Source organism: Lepidochelys kempii, chromosome 25, assembly GCF_965140265.1.
Source record: "Lepidochelys kempii isolate rLepKem1 chromosome 25, rLepKem1.hap2, whole genome shotgun sequence".
Lineage (NCBI taxonomy): Eukaryota > Metazoa > Chordata > Testudines > Cheloniidae > Lepidochelys > Lepidochelys kempii.
In genome coordinates, this window is record NC_133280.1 from 9,027,210 (window position 1) to 9,050,765 (window position 23,556).

A 23,556-nucleotide genomic window follows, 5' to 3' on the forward strand; every position below is an offset into this window, starting at 1 on the left:
GGTCACATGGGGCTCTCTGGGCCTATCAGCGGCGCGAAGCGTGGAGCCGCCGAGGCTCCCGCCAAATACGAGCGGGAGAAGCTGGCGCGCCCCGGTCCTTGCGGCCGCCGGGGGGAGGAGCCAGGGCCGCGCTCCGCGGCCGGGGAATGGCAGGTACGGGCTGAGGGGGAGCGGGGCTGTGGCGGGGGGGAAGGAGCCCGGGGCTGAGGGGACCGCCCCGGTGTGGAGGAAGCGGGGCCGCCGGGGTTTCCGTCCCCATGGCCCGGGGGCTGCCGCGGAGGGGCGGAGGCGGCGCCCCCGGGGATGGCGCCCGGCGCCCCTCGCAAGGCCGGGGGGGCGCGGCCCGGGACCGGGGTTCTGTTCCCGGCTCTGGGCCCCCCCCCCCCTCGCCCTGTCTGTAACTTGGGGGCGCGGCCCGCGGAGCCGTGGGGCAGCCTAGGCGCGGGGGGGGGGGTCAACACGTCGAGCTACCAGCCCCGGCTGGTTCCCGTCTGACGGGCTACGGCCCCGACCAAGGGCAGTCGGCCCGCCCCGTCGCCGCGGCCGTGCCGCTCCAGAGGCCACCTGCCCCATCTTGCTCACCTTGCCCGCGGTCGGGGGAGAAGGGTCGCATGTCCCGTTGAACAGTCAGCGGGGTCTGGCCCTGCAAAACCCCTGCGCGCTCCACTATTCATCCTTTTGATCCCGGTCTGGTTGCCCCCCTCCACTTGTGATTAGGACAGGGAGATCTTATTCCTGGAGCCAGCGGCAAATGCTTTATCTCTAACGATGTCGCTGCTGATAGACTGACATCATAACACGAATATTTCCTGAGTCTGTCAGAAACGTGAGCTAAACATAAATGTGTGTCTGTTTTCTACTTACAGCCATGGAGTGCAGAGACAAGCCAGTTATCCCCACAAGGAAACTAGTACAAGGTAACTTTCTGGAGAGGGTTAGAGACTTGTTCCTGACCCAGCTTGCTTTCTAAAATATTAGACATCAAATGTTGCATAGACTTATTAAACCAATCCTGTTCAGTATATGTAGTAACTTCACTTATGAACCAATAAAGGATTTCTTGTACTCCTAAGAGCCCATTAACTTTTCTAATAAGTTTCATTTCTCCCCTGCTGATCTGTATGATTTTACTAAAGTAATGAAATCTTGCTATTTCAGCACGGTTGCCTTTCAAGCGTTTGAATCTTGTACCAAAGGAGAAATATGACACAGGCATGGAAGTCAAGAAAGCAAAGAGCTCACAAGATGTTCTTGGTCAAAATAAAGATACCAATCTAGATACATCACATGCATCCTTGGACAATATGGAGAATGACTGCCAGTTGGATTCTGAAATGCAGTTCCCTCCCAAACTTGTTAACGGAAAGGGTCCGTTAGATAACTTTTTACAGAAAAACATGAAAAATAACTTAAGAGAAACGGTACTCATATTTGACTTGACAGAGGACTCTAACCACACACTAAGTGATGGCCTAGACCACAGTAAATTAAATTCAGAAGCATCTTCATCTGTAGAGACAACTAATGGTATGACGGAAGATACAAGCCAGTTGAGTCCATTAAAGCCCATTCAGAATGCCCAAATGGATGTTTCAATGGATACCAATCCACCTTTTGAAGCTACTGCAAATAAGGATGAAGACTCAATAGATGTAACCAAATCCTGTTCTAAATTATCAAATACACAGTGTAATAATCTGGAGAATGAGAGTGAACTCAAGGGTGTTATATTTGAGGGGAAGATGCCTGTAGTAGTTCTGGAGGATATTATGACTGCGAGGTCTCCCCAGGTTGTGTCTTTGGAAGAAAGTATAACCTCGGAAAGTGAGACAATGGAATCTTCTCCTGAAGGAGACTCTATACTTACTAATTCCTCATTAAGCTCCCCCTCTTCTACCAGCTCACCTGAGGCACAGCCTGTCCCACAGAACAGGAGTGATACTAGTCCTTTAGCTGCTTCAATACCTGTTCGGAAGGTTGGTTTCTTTGTTTTTAAATGTTTTTCATTTGCATGCAGCTAGCATGGTCTCCCACCACAATCTGTCCTAGGATTTTTAAATCACTTTGTTCTGCCATTTCAAGTTGTTAAAGGTCATGGAAAGAGTTCTGAAAAGTATTGTAAGTTGATATACTTTTGCAAAAAGTTCATCACTCTTATGGTGAGCAAGATTCTCAAATGTTGAGTAAAGAGGTAAAGAGCTGGATTCTTAGCAATTTCTAAAATGACTAGTTAAAATAATGTGTGTAATCAGTGCATCTTAAGATGTATATTTTAATGTTATCACAAGTATATTTTCATAACTTAGTCATGAAGCCCTGTGACTTTACACCTGGGTATAATATGTGGGTAAACAGCAGTATCCAAAAATAATTCTTTTTGTAGACATTTTAAAATCTTACCTTTTATGAAGCTGTCGGAATTGCAAGTCCTCCTATATATACAAGATTGAGTTTTTAGGTTGTGGAAAAAGCTGTTAAAGTGTGCAAAATGCCTTTTTTACAAAAAAGGCAGTAATATTTATGTAAAATTGCTTGAAGGATAGAAAATACTCAAACTGCAAGCCTTATTTCAGAACAACATAACTACAAATCCCTGTGCTCTGTGGGAGTGGGAAGAGGGCAACTCAAACTACTTTTCTGCATCTCTTAAAACTGGCGTGCAAATCTTGTGCTGTCAGCCATCTTGTTAAAGTATACACCGTCTGATCATGTGCAGTTATCCATTGCTTGACTTTTGCTAAAGAATTAGTACAAAACTATTTGAGGCACATGGCTGACTGACCAACAGCATGGAGACTGACCAACAGCATGGAGAGTGGAATATAATAGTAAACACACATCTACACTAATTAAGCTTCATGGTAGCTTGGTGTGTTAATTGTATGCACTTACTGAATTAGTTTCAACTAAGGCTTCTGTTCTAGTGATTGTTAGAACCTTTACAACACCATGATTTTTGGCAGTGCACTGAGAGGGAAGCTTGGGTTTTTGAAACTGCAATCTGCACCAGTAGTGCTCAAACAATTAATCAAATGGCTTGAACAAAGTTGAGAAGTGAATAGGCTTTTCTGGAATCTATCAACTGAGATGTAAAGTGGGAGTTTCTCTTGCATGAAGCACAAAGACCTGATGCTTAATATTGTTGAACCAGAGCAGACCTTGTAACTATGCTTTGGGCACTGCAGTCTCCTTCAGTGCAAAAGTGGGGTAGACTGTCTCGTCTGTGTACTTGTTTAGTTCTAGCTACCACTTAATTTTGTAATTGTTTTTCTAATAAAGAGGTTCAGGGCTAGGGTGTGGGTACTGCTCTATGAAGAAAGATTGAGAGCAAAATGTGTAGCTTGGCCAAATGATTGAGGGAGTGCGCGGTGGGGGGAGACATGCAACTGAAAGGTGTAAACACTGAGAATGGAGAGAAATTATTTAGGGGATACAAAGGAGTAATAGAATACAATTAAAGGGCTCATAGCCTAATACCAGAAACTTGCTGATGAATTAGATTGTGGAATAGCTTGCCAAGTGAGGTAGTGGAAGCTCAATTACTGGGGATATCATAACTGAACTGGAAAAAACACTAAAGTGTACTGCAGAGTACTATTATGCACTGGCTGGGGTTTGGCCTTCATGATGTTACATGTCTTCCATTTCTAATTTCTGTTACATCAGTGGCTGCTGTTTTTAGCAAGAAGGAGTTATTGAGTTAAGTTACAAGTAGGCTTGGCAGAATTAAATTTTTTTTATATAATTTTTATGGATATCAGTTGTGTAAGAACTTCTGTTTTTTTATCCATTTACGTTTTCACAGTTGTGGGAAATCATGGGAGGATCTGACTAGACTTTAAGGTTCAAAAACTTAAAACTTTATAACCTTTAAAACACAAATTTGGCAACATTACATGTCAAAATATACAATGTAAATATCCTTAAATTTCAGGGGTAGTCAATAGGTGGACTGCCTGCCAAATCTGGACCACCAGATGCTTTTGAACAGATCCTGAAATCCTTTTTATTTACTTTTTAAAAATTTTCTCTAGAACCTGGACCTTAACTATACCTTGACCAAGAAATTTAGACCTTGACAAAAAATAACTGTTAAGTTCTCAAGCAGCATTTCTTTCTTTGGCTACCTGTAAATTTTGATTATAAATGGAAATATTTTGTGTGTATAGTGAAATTGACGCTTACCAAAAAAATGTAATACTTCCAAGCCTAGTTACAACTTATGATCTTGATCCCTGAATTGACAGTATGCTCCTATCTAGTACTATAAGCTTGTCTGTTACCATACTTGTAACAAGCATGAAGTACTGCAGTATGGCAGCAAAGGGTAAATGTGCTTGGCTTTTGGTAAAATGAGGTTGTAAACCACTGTTTTTAAACAAAAGCTCCACTTGGAAATCTTGCCACAAAACTGCCAGTGTAACGAAATAAAGGATTTTGGGAGGGGCGTAACCTACGTTCCACACACTTCAAAATAATGTAAAATGTCATATCCTTGGTATTTGAATGTAATGGTTCTTTTGCCAGAAATGAGAAAAACAGCACATACTAGAGTGTCTGTTCTTTGTGTCCTGGTATTGGCTTCTTTACAAAGTTACATTAAATAAAAAAAAAATTATATGGCTTTATTGACCCAAAGGACCTCGTGGCAAGCACTGCATCCTTTCTTATACGAGGCTGAGTGCAGGACCATTGCTTGGTTATACTGCATAAGCATACATCTTTCAGAATAGGAATTGTGTATTGAGTGATCTTCTCAGATGAGTAAAACATTGTACTACCTGATCTGTATTGAGAAGCCTAGAAAAGGAGAGAATAGAGGGATTTAGCAAAGCTAATGAAACTACATAAAATACTACAGACAAACTTAATCCATTTAATAATCATGTGAATTGAATTGTTTGGTATTCCACAGTTGCCCATACAGAAATTTATACAATTCTAAAACAAGCATAGATGTACTGTTTGGTGGAATGGAAAGAACAAGAGGGGCCTTTCTTCTCTCTGACAACTTCTTGTCCCATGGTTGTTAAGGCCACTCCTTTTATTTGGGTAATGAGGCTCCACCATCTTGGCACAAATCAGTGGCATGCTAGAGCAAAATATTGGCAGTCAGTAGGATCTAACTTTGCTATAGCTTTGGCTCCCCTTGTTATGTTTTAGTGGTTTTGTGATTGATTTCTGCTCTTGTATATGTACAAAAATAAAAACATGGTTTTCTAAATATACCATGGTGATGGTACATTAGAGAAGAATATACTAATGCTAAAGTATGTAGTGTAGCACAAGCTTCGGTTTGCAATAAATTCTTATAAATACATGCTTGGTAAATCAGTCAGATTGGCTAGGAATAAAAAGAGTTGAAACCTGCTTCCTAATCTGTAGGAATATTTAACCTATCAAACATGCTGTTGGATGTCTAAAATTACAGCAAATTTTGGTTGAGCTCTTCTGGAGAAAGTGCTCTAGCAATTGAGATACTGAGAATGATGTAGGCAGTATGAATCTAAAAACATCTGTAACTTTCTAATTTCAGGTGTATCAGAAATTCCTCAAAAGTTCTGCGGAGAAGGAGAAGCTGAGATTGCAAAGAGTAAGGCATTTTCACTGACCTAGAAAGTTTACCTGCTGTGCTTTTTGCATTGAATAGTAAGCAAAGCCTTTTGCGTTTCCTTTTGGTCCACTTTAACACCTCTCTTCCTGCCTCTCCAGTTCTTCTAACTGAGGAATGTGGAATCTTTGTGCATGCAGTTAAAAGTTCTTGGCTTGTCCGGAAATTGCCTAATGCATTGGTAGTTTTGCTTATCTCATGTGTGATATGCACTATGATATGAATTTAAAAAAAAAGGTTGTTTCCCACTGACTTCAGAAATGCTGAGAAGGATTCTTTATTTTCCTCAAACTTTTTAACTGACTATATCGATACCCTCTTGCCATGCATTTTCACCAGACAGGTTGGAAATCCTGAAGAACCTTTGCTCTTGGGCCACCTTCTTCAACTTTCTTCCTCTTTTCTCGACAGCTACAAATATGGTGTCCAGTTTCCATTTAATTAAATAAATAAATAAATAAATAAATCTGGCAGTGGCCTGCTTGCCTATGTGACTTGCTGGATGAGCCGGCAGGTGCCGCTCCGGCAGCATTTTTGAGCTGCATCCTATATCCACTAGAAAGCCACAGGTCAGCCACTCCCTTGGAGTGTTATGGTGCTATCCTGTAATGTCACTTCCATACAACTCTTTCCTGTAATGAAGTGCTAATATAAAGCCTCTGATTAAACAGAATTTTATGCATAATCTGCAACAAGGATTTACTTTGTTGCATGATGGAACTAGACCGGCATTTTGCCAGAATTACTAAAACAAGCATCACTTAAGAGCACCTACCATGTTCTCTTGGAGAGAGGGAGCCAACCAATCAGTAACTTGGTTACAAGATTTAATTATTGCCTGAATGTTTCATATAAGCTACATTAAGATTGTAGTTTGGATGGAGTTTGGGACAGACTTAAAAATCTTTGTTGGCACAAAGTATGTTGCATATAAAAAGCAATCTGTTGTACTCTCCCATTCCATATATACATACTCCTACTTTCAGACATTTGAGTGGGCTGAGTGGAAGCCTCTTTAGTGCACTGCTCCTGCTGTTTGCTTATATATAAAGGTTTGCTGTTCTCTCGACAACTTACAAAGCCACGTCGGCCAATAAATCTTCATTGACGCTAAAAAGACTCAATGCTCTGAAGTTCTTACTAACGCATTCTTTACAGGATTGCTACCATAGACATAAGTTTGTAGCACGTTTTCAGACTTCTGTTGCAGATAGCTGTGCAGCACAAGCTTTGCTTGGTAAATATAGGCATCTGCTGGAGGCTTGAAATGTGAACTCGGTAGACAGACGCTAGAAACTGACAGTATGGGGTATTTGGATGTCTGACTACAGATTTCCTTGGCTCCCAGGTATAGCATGTGCATGTAGTGCCATCAAGACAGGGGCTATCTTGGGATCTATTGCTGCACTAAACATAACCCAACACAACCTCCGAATATTTCAGTACACGCTGCAACTGAGAAAAATAGCTCAGGATTGCCTCAGGATATTGTAGTGTAAGTTCTAACATCACTTGTGTTTGCCTTCCCTACTCCTCCCATAATACTACTTAAATCATCATAGCAACCCAAGGTGTCAAATTACGTGAAATGAACCTGATGCACCAGTAAAAACGTCTCCTTGCTTTTAGAGTTCTATAGGAAATAAAACCGCTGCATAATGCAAATGGTGGTGTTCATCATGTTTTTAGGAAGTAAAGTGGGTCTCCTTCAGAAACTCCATCTGGATATGAAAGTGATTTCTAATTGGGTTTTCACATTAGGAATCTCTAATGGTAGGTAGCCATAAATGAAAATAAGAGCATGAAAATGCAGTACATAATAGGGTATGTATTTCCCCAAATATCTTTTAAAAACTACCATAATCAAATTTAGAAGAGTCTTCCTTCTGTATACTTAAATTTCCATAAACAAATATGTATTCTCAGACTTAATTATTAAAACATACAGCAAAATAGAACACACACTTCCTTCAGTATGCAGAACATGATTAAAATACTGTACAACTGAAAGGCCCATTGAGGAGGAGAGAGGGAGCCAAACCCATTCATCAACAGGTGTTTGAGGACCAGCTTCACAGAATGGCTTAGCTTGGCCAGGCAACTAATGACAGTTTGTAAATCCTCTGTCTCTTCCTCCTCTCTGGTAACCTGAAACAAAACCAGGCCACAGGCTAAAGACTCAGTGCAAGAACTTACACCAGTAGTCCAACAGCACAAACAGTTGTGCTAATCTATTCTTTTGATACACAGCTGCATGATATGCATGATAGGGACATTTATTGAACTGTTTGTTTGGCAACTAGGATCAAGAACGTGCAGATAAGCTGCAGAAGTTGCAAGCAGAAAAGGAAGAAAAAGGGAGGCTGAAAGAAGAGGCAAAAGCCGCAAAAGAGCGGGCCAAGGAAGAGGCAAAGAAGAAGAAAGAGGAAGAGAAAGAATTGAAAGAAAAGGAAAGGAGAGAGAAAAAGGAAAAAGATGAAAAGGAAAAGGCTGAGAAGTTACGAGTGAAGGAGGAAAAACGCAAGGAGAGACAGGAAGCTTTAGAGTAAGTGATTTGTGTCTGTAACTTATATTGGCGTAGCTTATTTCTAGAAGCACCTTTAAACCAGTATAACTGTATCAACATTAAGGGGTTGCCTTGATTTAACTATCTGTTTCTAAATAGTTTTAGTACCAGTTTTAACTATGTGGACCTGCCCTTAGTCCTAAGAATTTTCTACTTGAATGCAGATGATAAACTGAGCTCCTATGAATGGCTGAAAAGAGGTTTCCTGCTCCACCTGAGGTTTTTCCTTTTCGTGTCATGGCTGGGGAACTTCTCTTTTTTTTAAAAAAAAGTTTGTGTTACAAACACAAATCCCTCTTCTGGGTGTTGGAGGGAGTTGAAAATGGATAACTAGTTATGTAGACATGGTTGAACATATAAACTTCCAGTGCAGAAGACACAAATAGTCTCTCTTGTTCCACATTCTTGCTGGTTTTGATCAAATGAATAGACTGTCCTTTTGTTCCATTTGTACAATGGGTCTTGGTCCATGCCTGGAGCTGCTAGGCTTTACCACAATACAAATAATAAAGACTGTCACCTTAATGACTTGTATGGTAACTCCTTAAATTAACTTTATATTTTAAAGGGCAAAACTTGAAGAGAAAAGGAAGAAAGAGGAGGAGAAACGGTTAAAAGAGGAGGAAAAGGTAAAAATTTCTTTATTTTGGAGTCTTGCTATCCCTCTGATGCTTTCTATCTAGGTTCTTGTACTGGAATTGGAGACTGCTAGTGTTCTTGATCGCCCTGACACCCACATTACCCCTTGCTAGATCATCCAGAACATAGCTTCTAATATCCCCTTCTATCCCCCTCTTTGAATCTCTCCATTTGCTCTCCCTTCAATCTAGTCTTATTGCACTACTCCACCAGTGATGCTTTGGTACCTCTCTATCCATTCCTCCCATGAGTGCTGTTGCCTGTGTTCATACTTGTCCATCTCCGCCTTCCTCTCCCCCAAAAAACATAAAAGCTTCCTCTGTTCTGATCTGTCAAGCTGCTGGCCTGTCCATAAATCCTTGCTGAACTTGCCTCTTTCGACAATGCTCACAAATCATGCTGCAGCATGGAGTTGTTGGCCTTCTCGTTTTGTTTGTGAAGGAATATCTGGACCAGTATGGAAATTCTCACCTTTCAGGACTCTGGGCTAGAAATGGGGAACAGTGGGAATATGGAAATCCTTCCAAAAGTCATTGGGGAGCAACTCAAGTACTTGCTCAGAAAGGATAATGTGATGGGCTTTCGACAGATCTTCCATCAAAAGCTGTCATAACCCATCCTCTGCACAGGATAACAGTACAAGCCCTCCACCAAAGCATCATTCTTCCCACTCAAATTCTGACAGTCACTCAAGTGATGAATTTAAAGCAGGAGAAAACAGAGCTGGAGCAACCCCTTATCCGAACACCTAGCCTCCTTAGCCTGCACACTTTTGTTGTGTTCAGTTATAGGATTCCAACGCAGGACAAGGCAATAGTAGTACATTCATTTGTTGTTGTTCGTTATTGGTGTCCAGGTTCGTACTAGGTGTTTCACAGAAACCAACAGCCTTTTTGTTAATGTTTCATTGTATTACAGGATCTGAACAAAAAGACCAAATCCCTCACTCCATACCTCATCTTGGACTTTAGTGAGCTAAAGAGTGTAACCCCTGTTAAAGACTGGGCCATATTAACATTCATTTAACAAGTTAACATGTATTTCAACTCTCTGATTCCAGCGCATTAATGCACAGAAGGCAGAAATCACCAGGTTCTTTCAGAAACCAAAGACTCCACAAGCCCCCAAGGTGGGTTATTGCGAATCATTTTCTTTATTTCTCTGCTTCATTGACTATCTTCTGAACCAACATACTCGTTCTGTTAATGACATGCATCCACACCTTTTTCAAGAATCCACACCTTTTTCAATAGCTTTTCCAAGAACGATTACAAGACTTTAATTCCCCTCAAGGGGATTTGCTGACTTCACAAATAGGAAGTATGTAATCCAGGGGTAGTCACTAGGTGGACCGTGGGCCAAATACTGATCACCAGACACTTTTGAATAGACCCCAAAATGTTTTTATTTATTAATTATCATTATTTATTTTTAATTATTTTCTCTGGAGTCTGGACCTTCACTAATTCTTGGCCAAGAAACTTGGACCTTGACAAAAAATAGACTACCCCTGATCATAGCATCTCTTGAAGTATCAGGACTTTAGATTTAACTCAAATGGGCTGCTGCTGTTTTTCAGATGCTGATGGATTCAGACTTTAACATTTCTAAACGCACTTTTAATTTCAGACCCTTGCTGGCTCCTGTGGGAAATTTGCTCCCTTTGAAATTAAAGAGAACATGGTCCTGGCCCCACTCTGTCGTGTTGCCTTTGATCAGGACCTCTCAGATCAGTTAGATCAGTTCCTACAAGCACAGAATAACGACATATCTTTCTTGGAAGAACTAAAGTGCCGCAAGCCACATAAATCTGGACCTACCGTTGTCTATTACCGCAGTGCTGACATAGTCAACAGGTTAGTCTGGGGCTTGGGGTTGCTGTTCACTTACATACCAACTGTGAAACCAGTGTTGGAAAATGGTTTGCACCAACAGCAGTGATCACAAAAAAGTGGGGTTTTCCTTGTATGAGATTCTTCACCACAGGAAGCAATGTATTGTGATGCAGATTTCCTTGATTCCATACACAAGCTCACAAATCATTCTCCACAGGCATTCTTGCACATTAACAGTGTCCAATGCAGAAAGGGAGCTCTCTGTTTGCTTCATCTAGGGCTTTGTCTACACGGGCACTTTCATCAAAACTTTTGTCGCTCGGGGGTATGAAAAAACCACACCCGTGAACGACAAAAGTTTTAATGGCGAAAAGCGCTGGTGTGGAGAGCTAAGCTACTGCCCCTTGTTGGAGGTGGTTTTATTTTGTCACCAGGAGAGCTCTCTCCCGGCGATAAAGAATGGCTACACCACAAACCTTACAGCGGCGCGGCTGCAGTGGCAGAGCCACCCTTTTGTAAGGTTCACAGTGTAGACGTAGTCTAAATAACATGGCTTTAAAAAAAAAAAAAGACACTGTCACAGTTAAAACAGAGCTACTATTACACACGGGTTGGTGTAGTTATTTAGGGAGGGACCCTGGCCTGGATAGAAGCTTTGTCCTTGCAAGAAGATGGTGGTGATGTGTAGTTAATTCAAATACTCGAGAATTGTTTGAGACTGCTGAACTGAAGAGGCTCTCTCAGGCCTTTAAGTGATGTCTGTAGGTTCTATCTGAGCAGCAGTGGAGTATGAAACCACTGAGGGCTGTGTTTGTTTCAACAGTGATGTGGTGATAGTGGATAGCTGCAAAATGGACAATGTTCCTGAAAGGAAGAAATTTGGCAGGATGAAACTGCTACAGTTTTCTGAGAATCATCGACCTGCATACTGGGGCACATGGAATAAGAAAACTACTGTTATTCATCCCAGGAATCCCTGGTCAAAGGACAATGTAAGCATTTCACAATCAGTATGGTATTACCCATGCCTTACTGATTGCTGTCTCTCAATTCTGAAGCAGACTTTGTGTCCAAATATCCATGCGTTCTTCTCTTGCATTTCACAGACCAGTGGTCATTTATTCCCTCTCGCTGCTGTTTGAATTGTTGCGTGAACTCTTGCATTGCTCTCTGAACTCGTTGACTGAGTGGTGACATGGACATTTCTCATTACAGAAACTGCTCGACTATGAGATAGATAGTGATGAAGAATGGGAAGAAGAAGAACCAGGAGAGTCTCTCTCTCACAGTGAAGGGGTGAGGATTTCCTGTGCTAGCTAGCCTTAAAGTTATGGAGATGATTCAAAAGAAATATAGCTGTCCTAGTGGACTGAGGGCTTTGTTGTAGTTAGTCTCAAACCAGACAGATGACATTCTTTTCTGAGACTGTTCATGTCTGGATTCTTGCTGCTTTTTGAAACTCTTGCTAGGTGACTTATAAAGTGCAGTTTCTAGTAAAGTTAACTTTATCTTCAGGATGATGAGGAGGAGGGAGGAGAAGATGAAGATGATGATGATGGCTTTTTTGTACCCCATGGGTACCTATCTGAGGATGAAGGAGTGACAGAAGTAAGTGAATTGAGTGACTGTGGGTCTTAATTTCCTCGTTTCCCAAATGTACTGTGTGATAAGTTGCATACCTTTCAGGAAGGCGCTGCTGTGTTGGCTCAAACTTCTGAAGACTTGGGCACTGTTCTCATTGGTGCAAACTACATGCTTTGCTAGTTGGTAGAGGAGATGCAGCCTGCTCAGAATAGGACAGGTCTGCTTATCTGTTTAACAAATAAATGAAATGTATCCTTCAGCACACTGTACGGTCAGCGTATCAATGGGTTTGCACTTCCAGACAGGTGTATACTGCAGCATTTTGATCCAAACAGGGGAGAACAACATTTGACAGAGGCAGTTTTATTCACTTACATCCCTGTTCGTAACAGCAGGTTGTATCAGAGTTTAATATGTTGTGTGGTCATATGAAAATCCGAGGAAGCTCTTCTATGGTGAGCGAAGTAGAGGAAGATTGAGCTAGGAGAAGGAGCTACAGATAGCATATAACGATGATTTCTCCCGAACCTCTAGAATAGCACATTTGTATAGTGAGTGGGAATTAGAGGAGCATTTGAAATACAGGTAACACTGGAGCGAAAGACCACACTGATGGTAAGGGCTAGTGGCAGCGCTTCAACGTGGCCTGTGTGGTCGCGGCAGAGCGCTGGGGGAGACCTCTCCCAGTGCTCAAAAAAACCCACCTCCACAAGAGACGCGGCTCCCAGCGCTGGGAGGGCACGGTCTACACTGGCGCTTTACAGCGCTGCAACTTGTTGCACTCGGGGGTGTTTTTTCACACCTTGAGCGAGAAACTTGCAGCACTTTAAATTGCCAGCGTAGACAAGCCCTAAACTTATGTCCAGGATGAAGAGGGTGTGTTAGAAATTCCACCAGACCCAAAGGATGACAAACTTTGCTGTATGGGCAACTTAAAACAGAATGTGAGGATGTCCTCTTCTCAGAGTGAAAACCCACATCTAGGAATATTCCAGCCAAAAGAGGAAATAAGCAGCTGATAATGGCCACTTTAGTGCTTTAGCTTGCTGGTCTCAGGGAAAATGAGTGTAACATCCTGGGAAAAGGTCTACAACAGGGTGACCCTACACTTGGAAGCTTCACTTCTAAACAGCTTATAAAGCGATATTCATCAGGAATGGGCTGAAATCCCATTCTTGAGAGTAAGGATGACAAGGCTTCCCATCTAGTATTTGAAATAGCGTGCTGTGTGTGTATATAGCTCGTGTGCTGTAGCTCACGAAAGCTTATGCTCAAATAAATTGGTTAGTCTCTAAGGTGCCACAAGTACTCCTGTTCTTTCTGCGGATACAGACTAACACGGCTGTTACTCTGAAACATATATATATATATATATAATACACACACACACACTCTTTTAGAAGAGTTGCAATTTTGAAAACTTTGTTGAGAGAGTATTTAATGGATATGGGACTCAGGAAACCAGTGTTCTAGTCTCAGCTCTGCCACTGGCCTACTGCGTAACTTTGATTTACATCACCTCCCTATGCCTCCGTTCTCCATCTGTAAATGGGGCTATTTCCTGCCTATGAGATTCATGGATGACAAGCTCTATGACCGCTAGATATTTAGTAAATCACCATCAGTTCATTAGAGATTGAGAATAGGGGGTTTTCTGGCACACTTTTACTGTAAAGCTGTGATTGTACTATTTCTCAGCCCTGTATGGGTCCATTAATTTGATAGCTTTCTTCCCGAAGTATTTCCTTCAAACATTGTACCTCATACTTTTGATTTCTCTTAACTCTGAACACACTATGAAGCAGAAGTGAGAGAATTTCAATTTTTCTGGAATTAGTGAGTCAGAGGCTTTTCTTGACTTTCAGGAGCATGATCCAGAGAATCAAAAAGTTCGTCAGAAGCTGAAAGCAAAGGAGTGGGATGAACTGATAGCCAAGGGGAAGAGGTTCCATGTTCTTCAGGCTGTGAAGATTGGCGCCATCTGGGAAACAGAAGAAAGCAACAGCAGTGCAGATGCAGACCTAAAGGTGCTTCAGCAGTTTGCAGTTTGTATTCTGGATTCATCTGTTGCCGAGGAAGAGCAGATGCAGAAAACTAGCAAAAAAAGGACAAAAGACCAGCAAAGTAAGACTGGGAAGGGCCAAACCTTTGTGCTTTCTCCTGTGTAGCACTAAATCGGATGCCGCCTGTGAGGAAACTCCTCATGTATCCAATCTAAGTTTGTTTAATGTTCAAAATAATGAATAGTGTTAAATGACTAGTGTGAAGTCAGAAATATTTGCAGGTGAATTTCGTGGAAACTTTTCCATGCTGGGTAGTTCTATGTTCCATCTGAAATCTGTTGCTTGCTATAAACGCTGGAGCCTTTTGCTGTGGAAAAAGATTAGAAATAAGACAATTTTGTGTTCAATTATAGCCCTATATACTATTCATTGTCTCTATTAATGATAAATGCTAAAGAGGCAGAACTAGTTAACAGGATGCTAATACTATGAAAACAGAGGGAGGGCTAGAGCAGGAGATGGGTTTGGACCCTTGGGTTCTGTTCCCAATTGATACTGATTTATTTGAGTTTAACAGTATTTTCCCTCTCTGTAAAATGGTGGGTATAGAACCATACTGGGCTGTTGCACTGTTTGCATTGCTTAACAGAATTTTGGAAAGTGCTCTCCTCATGTACTTTGAGTGACCACAACTCCTGTGTGGGTTTTTTTTTGGTAACAACTGCTTAGTTTATATCAGTGAGTCAATGACTTATCCTGAGCTGTAGGCATATAACAGCTTGCCTTCAAAAACATACATGCAATTGTGTTTTTCTCTCCAGTCTTGGGACAACTGCTTCCGCTGCTCCATGGGAATGTCAATGGAAGTAAAGTGATCATCCATGAATTCCAGGAGTGTTGCCGCCAAGGATTGTTCAGTGAAACGCCCCTAGCCCCAGATATTAGTGATGGTAGTCCTACAAGTCCCAACACTTCCCGCCCGCAGACTCCAGTCAACGAGGACTCTGCTATCCCTTCCAAAGCCAGACTAAAGCGAATTATTTCAGAGAACTCTGTGTATGAGAAGAGACCTGACTATAGGATGTGTTGGTATGTCCACTCAGAGGTGCTGAAAAGCTTTGACCAAGAGCACCTTCCTGTTCCTTGTCAGTGGAACTACATCACACCAGTCCTTTCTGCAGCCAAGGAGGACAATAGCAGTGGACCAGGAGTGATACAAACCACTCCAGTTTCAGTAAAGAGGAAGTCAACAGGAAGCATGTCTATCACCAAGTTCATGAAAAAACCTAGGGATCCGGAACAGGTGAGTTTCTTTAAGAACATTTTAACTTGATGTACTCGGAAGGGGCTGAGAATCTTTAACATAGAATAGTGGTGATCTAACTAGGCAAGCATGGATCTCCCTATAGATGGCAAAATGTTGGTTTTGCAGAGGGAACAGTGTCCTGAATTTCACTGTATTGAATCCCTTGTGATATGGGGTAGCGAGAGAGGGAAAGCTGATACATTAATTTGATAGGTAAGATGCTTCTTTAGAGTTCTAGTTTTCAAGTTGAATAGGAAGTCTGATTTAAAATATTGGCAACTTTTCTTTCTGTCCCTCCACTTTCCCCTATGTGGGTAATGATCACCTCCAAATCACAAATGCTTTCTGAACACCTAGCTAACCCTGTTCATACTGCAGTGCTCATCCTGTATGCATGTGAAACAATGCATTCTATCGCTGTCAGATATCTTCCTTGCAGCCTAGCCTTGACTCACTACTCTCACCTCTTGCTCTCGGTTGCTTGTATGTATTGAACATAAGCTGTAAGTACCTGTGGACTAAATCCTTAACTGTTGCTTGTAAGGCCTCATAGCACAGTAGATTGGCAAAATATACCCACCAGGGTAACTGTCAAGACAACCTAGTACTCTTAGGCAGTCCTAGAGTACAACATGACACGAGGCAAAACTGAGTGTTTATAATGTGCTCTAGTTTTAGGCTACATGTTTCCTTCTGTTCTCTTCCCTGCTTCTGTGTAATTGCAGATTTTAATAAGAATTTCAGATGTTACATTGCTCTTAAATTTCACTTTCAAGATCCATGATCCTAAATGTGCCTATCATAACACGAGGAGTACCTCATCTAGTGTAGTAAATGCCGCAATAGCAACTATGTGGGTGAAACTAGACCATCACTATGCTCTCAAATAAACTCTCATAGGCAAATGATAAAAGACAAATATCATATAACCTGTGGGTGAACACTTTTCACAAAGTGATCACTATATCTGACCTCTCAGTCTTCAAAGGAAACCCGCACACTTTCAACAGACAAGCCTCGAAGCTTAAATTAATAAATGTACTAGATACTAAAAATCATGGACTGAAAAGACACTGAATTTATGGCTGCTTATTATAATCTATAACCCACTAAGAACCCCCTTTCCTTTCCTCCCTATGACTGGAGGGATATTAGTGGGCCACTTTGCTTTGAATGGTCCCTTGAAATGTGTTAACTACTTAGGCTAAACAATCTGTTCCATCTTGTATTTAGCTGTGACACTTTGAGTAAGTTTCCCAGACCTGAAGAAGAGCTCTGTGTAAGCTTGAAAGCTTGTCTCTCTCCAACAGAAGTTGGTCTAATAAAAGATATTACCCATCTTTGTCCCTCTCATATCCTGTGACCAACAGAACTACACCAACACTGCATACTCTTATTAAAATTATTTCAAGAGAGGTCTATTTGTAAGTCCAGTTAAAAGGTAGGAAAGATTGTGTTCATTAAAGCCACAACCAGGGCTTTAACTTGTTCGTATTTTAATTATTTTCCCAGCTGCCAGAGTGTCTGCTCTGAGTCTGGGGCAATAAAGAGGGAGCTAAAGGTTGTTTTCCAATTCAATGCAGTGAGGGGCTTGCCTACTAATGCAGTGTGGAACAGAAGTAGAACTTTGCTCGGCAGACTCCATGCATTTCTTGTCCCAGCTGTGACTGAAGCTCTTTCCTCTACTACTTCATCTTACTCCTAGCATGTTGGGCCTTTTTCTCTTCCTCCTGCATGTGAAGCTGCCCTGAGTAACATCATTTTGGAGGCTTGCACTGAAGCTGTTCCTGCCCCGAGAGTTCCTGGCTATTGATTGGCCTACACACTGAGTAAGGCAGAGCCTAAAACCTCTGCTTGATGTTCACTCAAGCAGTTAACTATGGGCCATGATTCTCCTGCAAGAGGAAGGGAAGAAGAGGGAGACTGAGTGTACTGGTAAACAGCATTATTATACAGACACTCAAGCTCTGCTCTGGATGCTGCTAAATGCAACTTCTTAAAGTAGAACTCAATGCTGGGGACACAGTGCAGTTTGGAACAATGTGCAGAAAGCTTTCAGAAAGATTATTTGCATTAGTGCCTTCCAGTCAACTTGTCACTGCTGCTATCTGTTGTCTTGTTCCTCCCCTCAGATAGGGTGGATGCTTGTTGGAAAAATCAAAATTGGATTGTTTGGGTCCATGCAGCCAGGTCTCAGTGAAAATACCTTTCAATAAGCTGTTTTCTTTTCCCTCTTGTTACCTAGTCATCCTTCTGCTATCCTGATACTTCATCATGCTTTCTGGTTCTGTCTTCTAAATTCTGGTGCTCTTAAGTTGAAGAGCAAAAGCAAGTCACTACTATAACTGTTGAGAACTAGTGCACATGTGAACAAACTGAATCTTGATTAATGCATAGCTTTAAATTAAAACATGAAGGACATTATCAGACACCTTAAAACAGTTAGTTTTAAGATAAGGCATATTTTAATCTGAGTGGTGTGGGAGAACCTAGCTGGGAATCTAGGTTTTTCTCTCTCTAATTTTAGGAAAAATAATAGAAGCAATTCACTGTGGAGTAAGCACAATGTCCCCCAATTCCTTTAATTCCACTCTTGTACTCCCTTTGGCTCAAAAGCAGCAGTCACCACTGTTCCCATTACTGTTCCATAAAAAAGGAAAAATTAGTTCCTTTTTAAACACGGGGGAGGCGGGGAAATCCTGAAGGGGAAATTTTGGTAAGAAAAATGATGATTTTCCAGATGTGATTCCCTATTGAAAGCAAAAGAAACTTTTTTAAAACGTTTTAATTTTAAAAAAGTGAAACGTCCCTTTCAGAACAAACCTTGAGATCATGTTTCAGCTCAGGGAGAACAGTTTGTACCTTACACAAAAGGCAATTAATAATAGCCCCTATGTTTTAGCAAGCAGTTTTTTGATACAGCAACTTGTGTAGCAGGAAATCTGACATAGTAAGATAGATGCTGACTTTTGACAAGGGGCCCAGGTTGTGTGTGAAGTCAGATTAGTTCATCCCTGCGGAACGCTATGCCTAACTTTGTTCAGGAGATCCTGAAAGCACATACTATAAGAAATGCTCACTATAGAAAGGCTTGAATTCCTTTCTGTGCTGCCTAATCCACTGGAGAATGTGATCTGATCATTTTGCATGTTAAACAGTCAGTAGCAACTAAGTCTGCCGGTATCTGGTGCAGCTTTTTGGTTTATTTAAAGGCTGACGCTGTGGAAATGGATGGGTTCCAGGCAGACACTGAAGAAGAGGAGGAAGATGACTGTATGATTGTGGACATACAACCAGGGAAAGGTGAGAAATGATCTCTGACAAGTGGTTCTTGACAGATCTGCTCCCAGGGGCCACACAGTGAAACAGTGCTTAAATGGCTAGTAAATTCAGCAGAATGTGAACAGGACATACCTCTAACACCATTGCAGTTCTTCACACCATTATTTCCACCTGGGCTAGTTCATTCAGTATAACACCTATTATTGACACCTCATCTGTTCGTGCTGCGGTCACCCTCCTCAGTCCACATTTGCTGTTTGCTCCCAGATGCCAAGTTGTCCTAACCTTGGCTGAGTGTTTTGCTGCCTGCTCTTCTGACACTTCCCCACACCACTTAATAGGTCCCAGACCAGCAGACCTTACTAGTGCTCCCTCCTCTAACCACTTCTGCCATTTCAGAGACAAGGTGCGTGAGGTAATATCCTGTATTGGACCAACTTCTGTTGATGAAAGAGAAGCTACCCCCAGAGCTGTTGTCTGAAGAGTTCTGTGTAGCTTGAAAATTTTTTTTCCTCAACAGAAGTTGGTCCAATAAAAGATATTTCCTCACCCATCTTGTGTCTCTAAGATCCTGCGATCAACATTGCTACAACAATACTGCAAATCTCCCATTCCAGTCAGTACTAAGCTGGACCTCCTCTTTCCTACCCTACTCAGCGCCTTGGTCAGTCATCCGGATTATAATCCGACTCCTCGTGCCTGGAGGAAAAGGTGACCTTGGCACACCAAAAAGAGTCAGGGTTGGGTGAGGATATGACAAGAAGAGTTTGGAAACACACTTTGCATATATGCAAATTGCTTGAGAGTTGTTTTTGGCTGCCAGGCTAATTATCACTGATTTATACTGGTAGATAAAACACTGTTCTCCCCTCCTTTGGGTGAAGTAATCTTCAGCAGAACAGATGAAACCCTGACAACACACCACGTGCAGAAGGTGCTATGCTTGCTGAGAACTGTGAATGCCTAGCTTCCTGCATGTTCAGAAGTGCCAACTGTTAACACAAGAATCTCTCTAAGGTTGTGTATGCTTTTGCTGCAGGACCCTTACCTACCTGGTTTTGTGAAGCATTACACGTACACATATACACCCTCTCTGTGGCATTTCTCCTAATGGAAATGGGTCTAGGTAATAAGCAGGGCTTCTGTTTAGCAGATGAGGAATCCAATCCTTGCTGCAGAATTCTGCTCCAGGATCTAAGTAATCATTTACAAGCATCTTTTTTTAGATCTTGTTGTGAAAAGGACCTTAAGAGTATGAGTCAATGCAATATTTTCAGTCTGAAACAATAGCTGAGGGGGTGGAACTGCTTCTTTCCTCTCGATGAGCTTTTACCTGAACCCTGAAGTTAATTTCATTAAGTATTTCTCTGCTGGTCACTTTAGTACAAAACAATACTACAGTTGTCAGAGCCTTCAGTTCCCCTAACGACTTCTGCAGTGGAGCTCATCTTTGTAAGACGGTCTCTGCAGAGCCGCACTGTAGAAGTTACCTGGCACAGATGTGGGGTGAACAATGTTCCTTGATCCTACATTCCATAGACAGGGAGGGTATAAAATGTCCCACCCCTTTGAGCCATCTCTGTTCTCTGCACCAGCTGGAAATGTCATGGTACCATCCTCCCCTTTTTTCTGTTGCTTAATAGACAATATTTTTAAACATTGGATATCTTTAAGATAAAATTGTATGCATTATTTGAAATGCACAGCAAGATTCTTTTGAAGTCCCAAAAAAGCAGAGCAACTTAAAGGCTCTAACCTCTTGTGCTGAGAAATAGGGCTCTATTTTCCTCTAAGGACTTATCCAAACACAAACTTGAACTGGTTTGATGAAGGGATTTTTTAAAAAAAAAGTAATTAAATCAGTGCACAAGGCTGTGGATGACCATTTTAGGTGTAAACAATTTATTTTGGCTTAGTTTGTCCTTTAACTGTGTAAGCTAAAATCAGCCACTGAAAAAAGTGTCTACACAGGGGCTTGTACCAGTAATGCATATTTTGAGTAGACAACCCCGAAGACTCAGCCAGAGCCTCTAACACGAACTACACTTTTTAATGAGGATATATTGCAGCTGCTGAGTTGCACTGTATTAGTTGTGACAGTGTAAAACATTTTTCTACTTCACAGATTCTACATCTGCAATTAGTGAAACTACTTCAGAATCAGATGGTGCAATGGAGATTGTCCCCATTCAGAAGGCTATTGCAGTTGGCCCATCTAACAGAGTTTGATACTTAATACCTACTAACCCCTCTGTATGTATGTAGAATTTTTAGGATTTTTTTAAAACTTGTGTATCTTTGTACAAGATACTTGAAAGTATTCCATATTTCTTGTAAAGAGAAGACAGCACTTTGGTCTAAAGCAGAACAGATGAAATCTTGAAAATTTTAGTTTTAATATTTTTAGCTAAAAATATTGCATATTAATCTGTCTTTAATAAAGCATTATTGAAATTGATATTTTGTATGAAAGTATCTAACTTGTGCTCTCTAAGCAAAGTTAGCTGTGTGATCTTGAATGTAAGCTGACTGCAATGCCCATGGGCAAGTCTTCTGATCATAATTCTGTATAGCATGGCTTTTGGGGCATAAATGGTGACATGGTAGCAAATTCAAATATAATTGTACATTTTGTCCTTTTTCTGGTCCCCCTTCCTCTAGGAACACTTCCAGGGATGAGTGTTCTGTGCGGGGAGGGAGAGAACATATGTGAGGTGGTATAGGCCAGTGTTTCTCAACGACTGGTCTGTGGGCTGGCACTCGTCCCTGAGCTCTCCCTGACACAGTTGAAGGCAGCAAGCTGGCCCCTGGTATCAAAAAGATTGAGAAACACTGGTATAGGCCAAAACCAACTGAATCTGGGTGAAGAGATTCAAGTGTCTGACATACAGATTTTTTTTTGTTCTTAAAACCCTGATTATCTGTATAAATAGGCTTGGCAGAATTTGATTATTTTGATGGATGTTTATTTTTAAGCTTTATTAGTTTGTCTTCAGTTGTGCAAAATTGTGGGTTTTAAGCATTTTTCAATATTTATCAATGTAAGTGTTCACCATTGTGGGAAATATTTAATGACAGTGAGATTCAAAACAAAGCTTTAATGGTTAAAACACATTGTCAACATGTCAAAATATACAAAGTAAATACCCTTAAATCAAACTCTAAAGTTCTCAAACAGCATTTTTCTTTTATCTATAAATTATCAATAGAAATTCCTTTGGTTTGTGTGTATGTGACAGATTGTTTACTGATGATCGAATCCTTCCAAGCCTAGACATAATCAGTGATGTATGGATTTTTTGCATATACAACTTTAGTGGAAGCTGAGAGCAGATCTAATGGTTGAGCTAAGGGACTCTGCTAGCACATAGCTAATCTAAATTTATCTAAACTTTCAGGCTCTAGGCATCTCATGATCTGATTGCAATTTGAAAGACAGTGCTGTAATATGTTGACTGTCAGTATAAATTTACCCATGAACCTACAATCTCCAAAGCATCTGAGGGATAATCTGACTCTGCACACAGTTTTTTTGCTCTTTCTGCCAGACTATGTACTTGTCATTGACTAGACAGGTTTCATAGATTGGGGGTTTTTTTAAATGGCTAAAAGGAACCATTAGATCTTCCTAGTCTAAGCTCCTCCAAAAAAGACACTAGAATTTCTTCCAGTAACTCCTGCATTGATTCCCTGTAACTTGAAGTTGAACTACAGCAGATCTGTGTTTTAAAAAAAAAACCAAAACACACTTGAGTAATGAAGAATGTTAAATGTGTATTATGTTCAGTTTGAATTTGTCTGCTAGATTAGCCCTTCTAGCATGTGTTCTTTGCCCTATCTATGTATTTATAGACTGATCAAATTGCCTCTCTCATAAGGAACCAACTCTTACTGGAAAGCATGGTCCAGCATTCAGATAATCTTGTAGCTCTTTTCTGACTGGACTTCCATGTACACTGCCTGCTTCCTAGAGAAGGGGAGTGGAGAGAGCCTGTTGCCATCAGCTAGATCTGTGTTGGCTTCTAGTTACAGTTCAAAAACTTAACTTCCTGGAGACCTCCCCCCTGTAGCCTTCCTCCAGGCCATCCCTTTGCAGGGTATGATCTTGAACTCAAGGGGCTAGCCTCATCTCTATCCACTTTAACTGATCCACTAGATAGAAGTGAGTCTAAAGTGAGAAGGGAAAGATCTTAAATTGTTTTTCCTTTTCTTACCATTTTACTCTAAACTCTGCAGTTGGGATAGGACTATCAAGCTCTAATGGAGGGAAAATGAACCCTTTAAGAAACATACTACAACTTGGACAGTGTGTGTTATATCTATACTAAGGAAAAAGTAGCCATGGCCACTGACATCACCACTATGTCTCAGAGACCTTAAACGTGACATTGTCAAGACTAGCTGAATGACTTTCAAGTCTGTACCATCTGTATGTTTAGGCTTCTCCATTTTTTAATAGCCTTAGTGAAATTAATTTAGTACTCATATCTCACTCAGCTTCTGCTGGAAGCACCACTTAACCTGCAGGTTAAGTCATTTCCCTCCTGCATTTAGGTTTAGAACTTACTCCTATGCTAGGAGTATGCAAATTCCCTTGGTTTATATGTATAATTTAGAAAAGTAGCAGACTTGTATTTTGTCCCCTCTTTAATTTGTGAGGAGAGGTATCCAACAGGCTGCACCCTTCTGCACTATGTTATTTTCCCACTTACAGCAGGATGCTCAAGCTT

At 41.2% G+C, this 23,556-nt stretch overlaps 1 protein-coding gene across 3 annotated transcripts; it reads left to right on the forward strand.

Moving 5' to 3' along the window:
* The first annotated feature begins 11 nt into the window (after nt 1-11).
* Nucleotides 12-22,535, forward strand: CHAF1A (chromatin assembly factor 1 subunit A). Of its 3 annotated transcripts, none has more exons than XM_073324552.1 (15): nt 12-153; nt 867-917; nt 1,159-1,976; nt 5,537-5,593; nt 7,915-8,156; nt 8,746-8,806; nt 9,877-9,945; nt 10,446-10,672; nt 11,475-11,643; nt 11,867-11,947; nt 12,167-12,259; nt 14,101-14,359; nt 15,060-15,541; nt 18,757-18,847; nt 20,952-22,535. In XM_073324552.1, the coding sequence occupies exons 1-15, from the start codon at nt 147-149 to the stop codon at nt 21,053-21,055; spliced, it is 2,811 nt and encodes a 936-aa protein (XP_073180653.1). In that variant the 5' UTR covers nt 12-146; the 3' UTR covers nt 21,056-22,535. The 3 variants fall into 3 exon arrangements, with proteins under 3 accessions (XP_073180653.1, XP_073180652.1, XP_073180654.1); XM_073324551.1 differs by lacking the exon at nt 20,952-22,535 and adding an exon at nt 19,678-20,939; XM_073324553.1 differs by lacking the exon at nt 20,952-22,535 and having other exon boundaries at nt 18,738-18,809.
* The last annotated feature ends 1,021 nt before the right edge of the window (nt 22,536-23,556 follow it).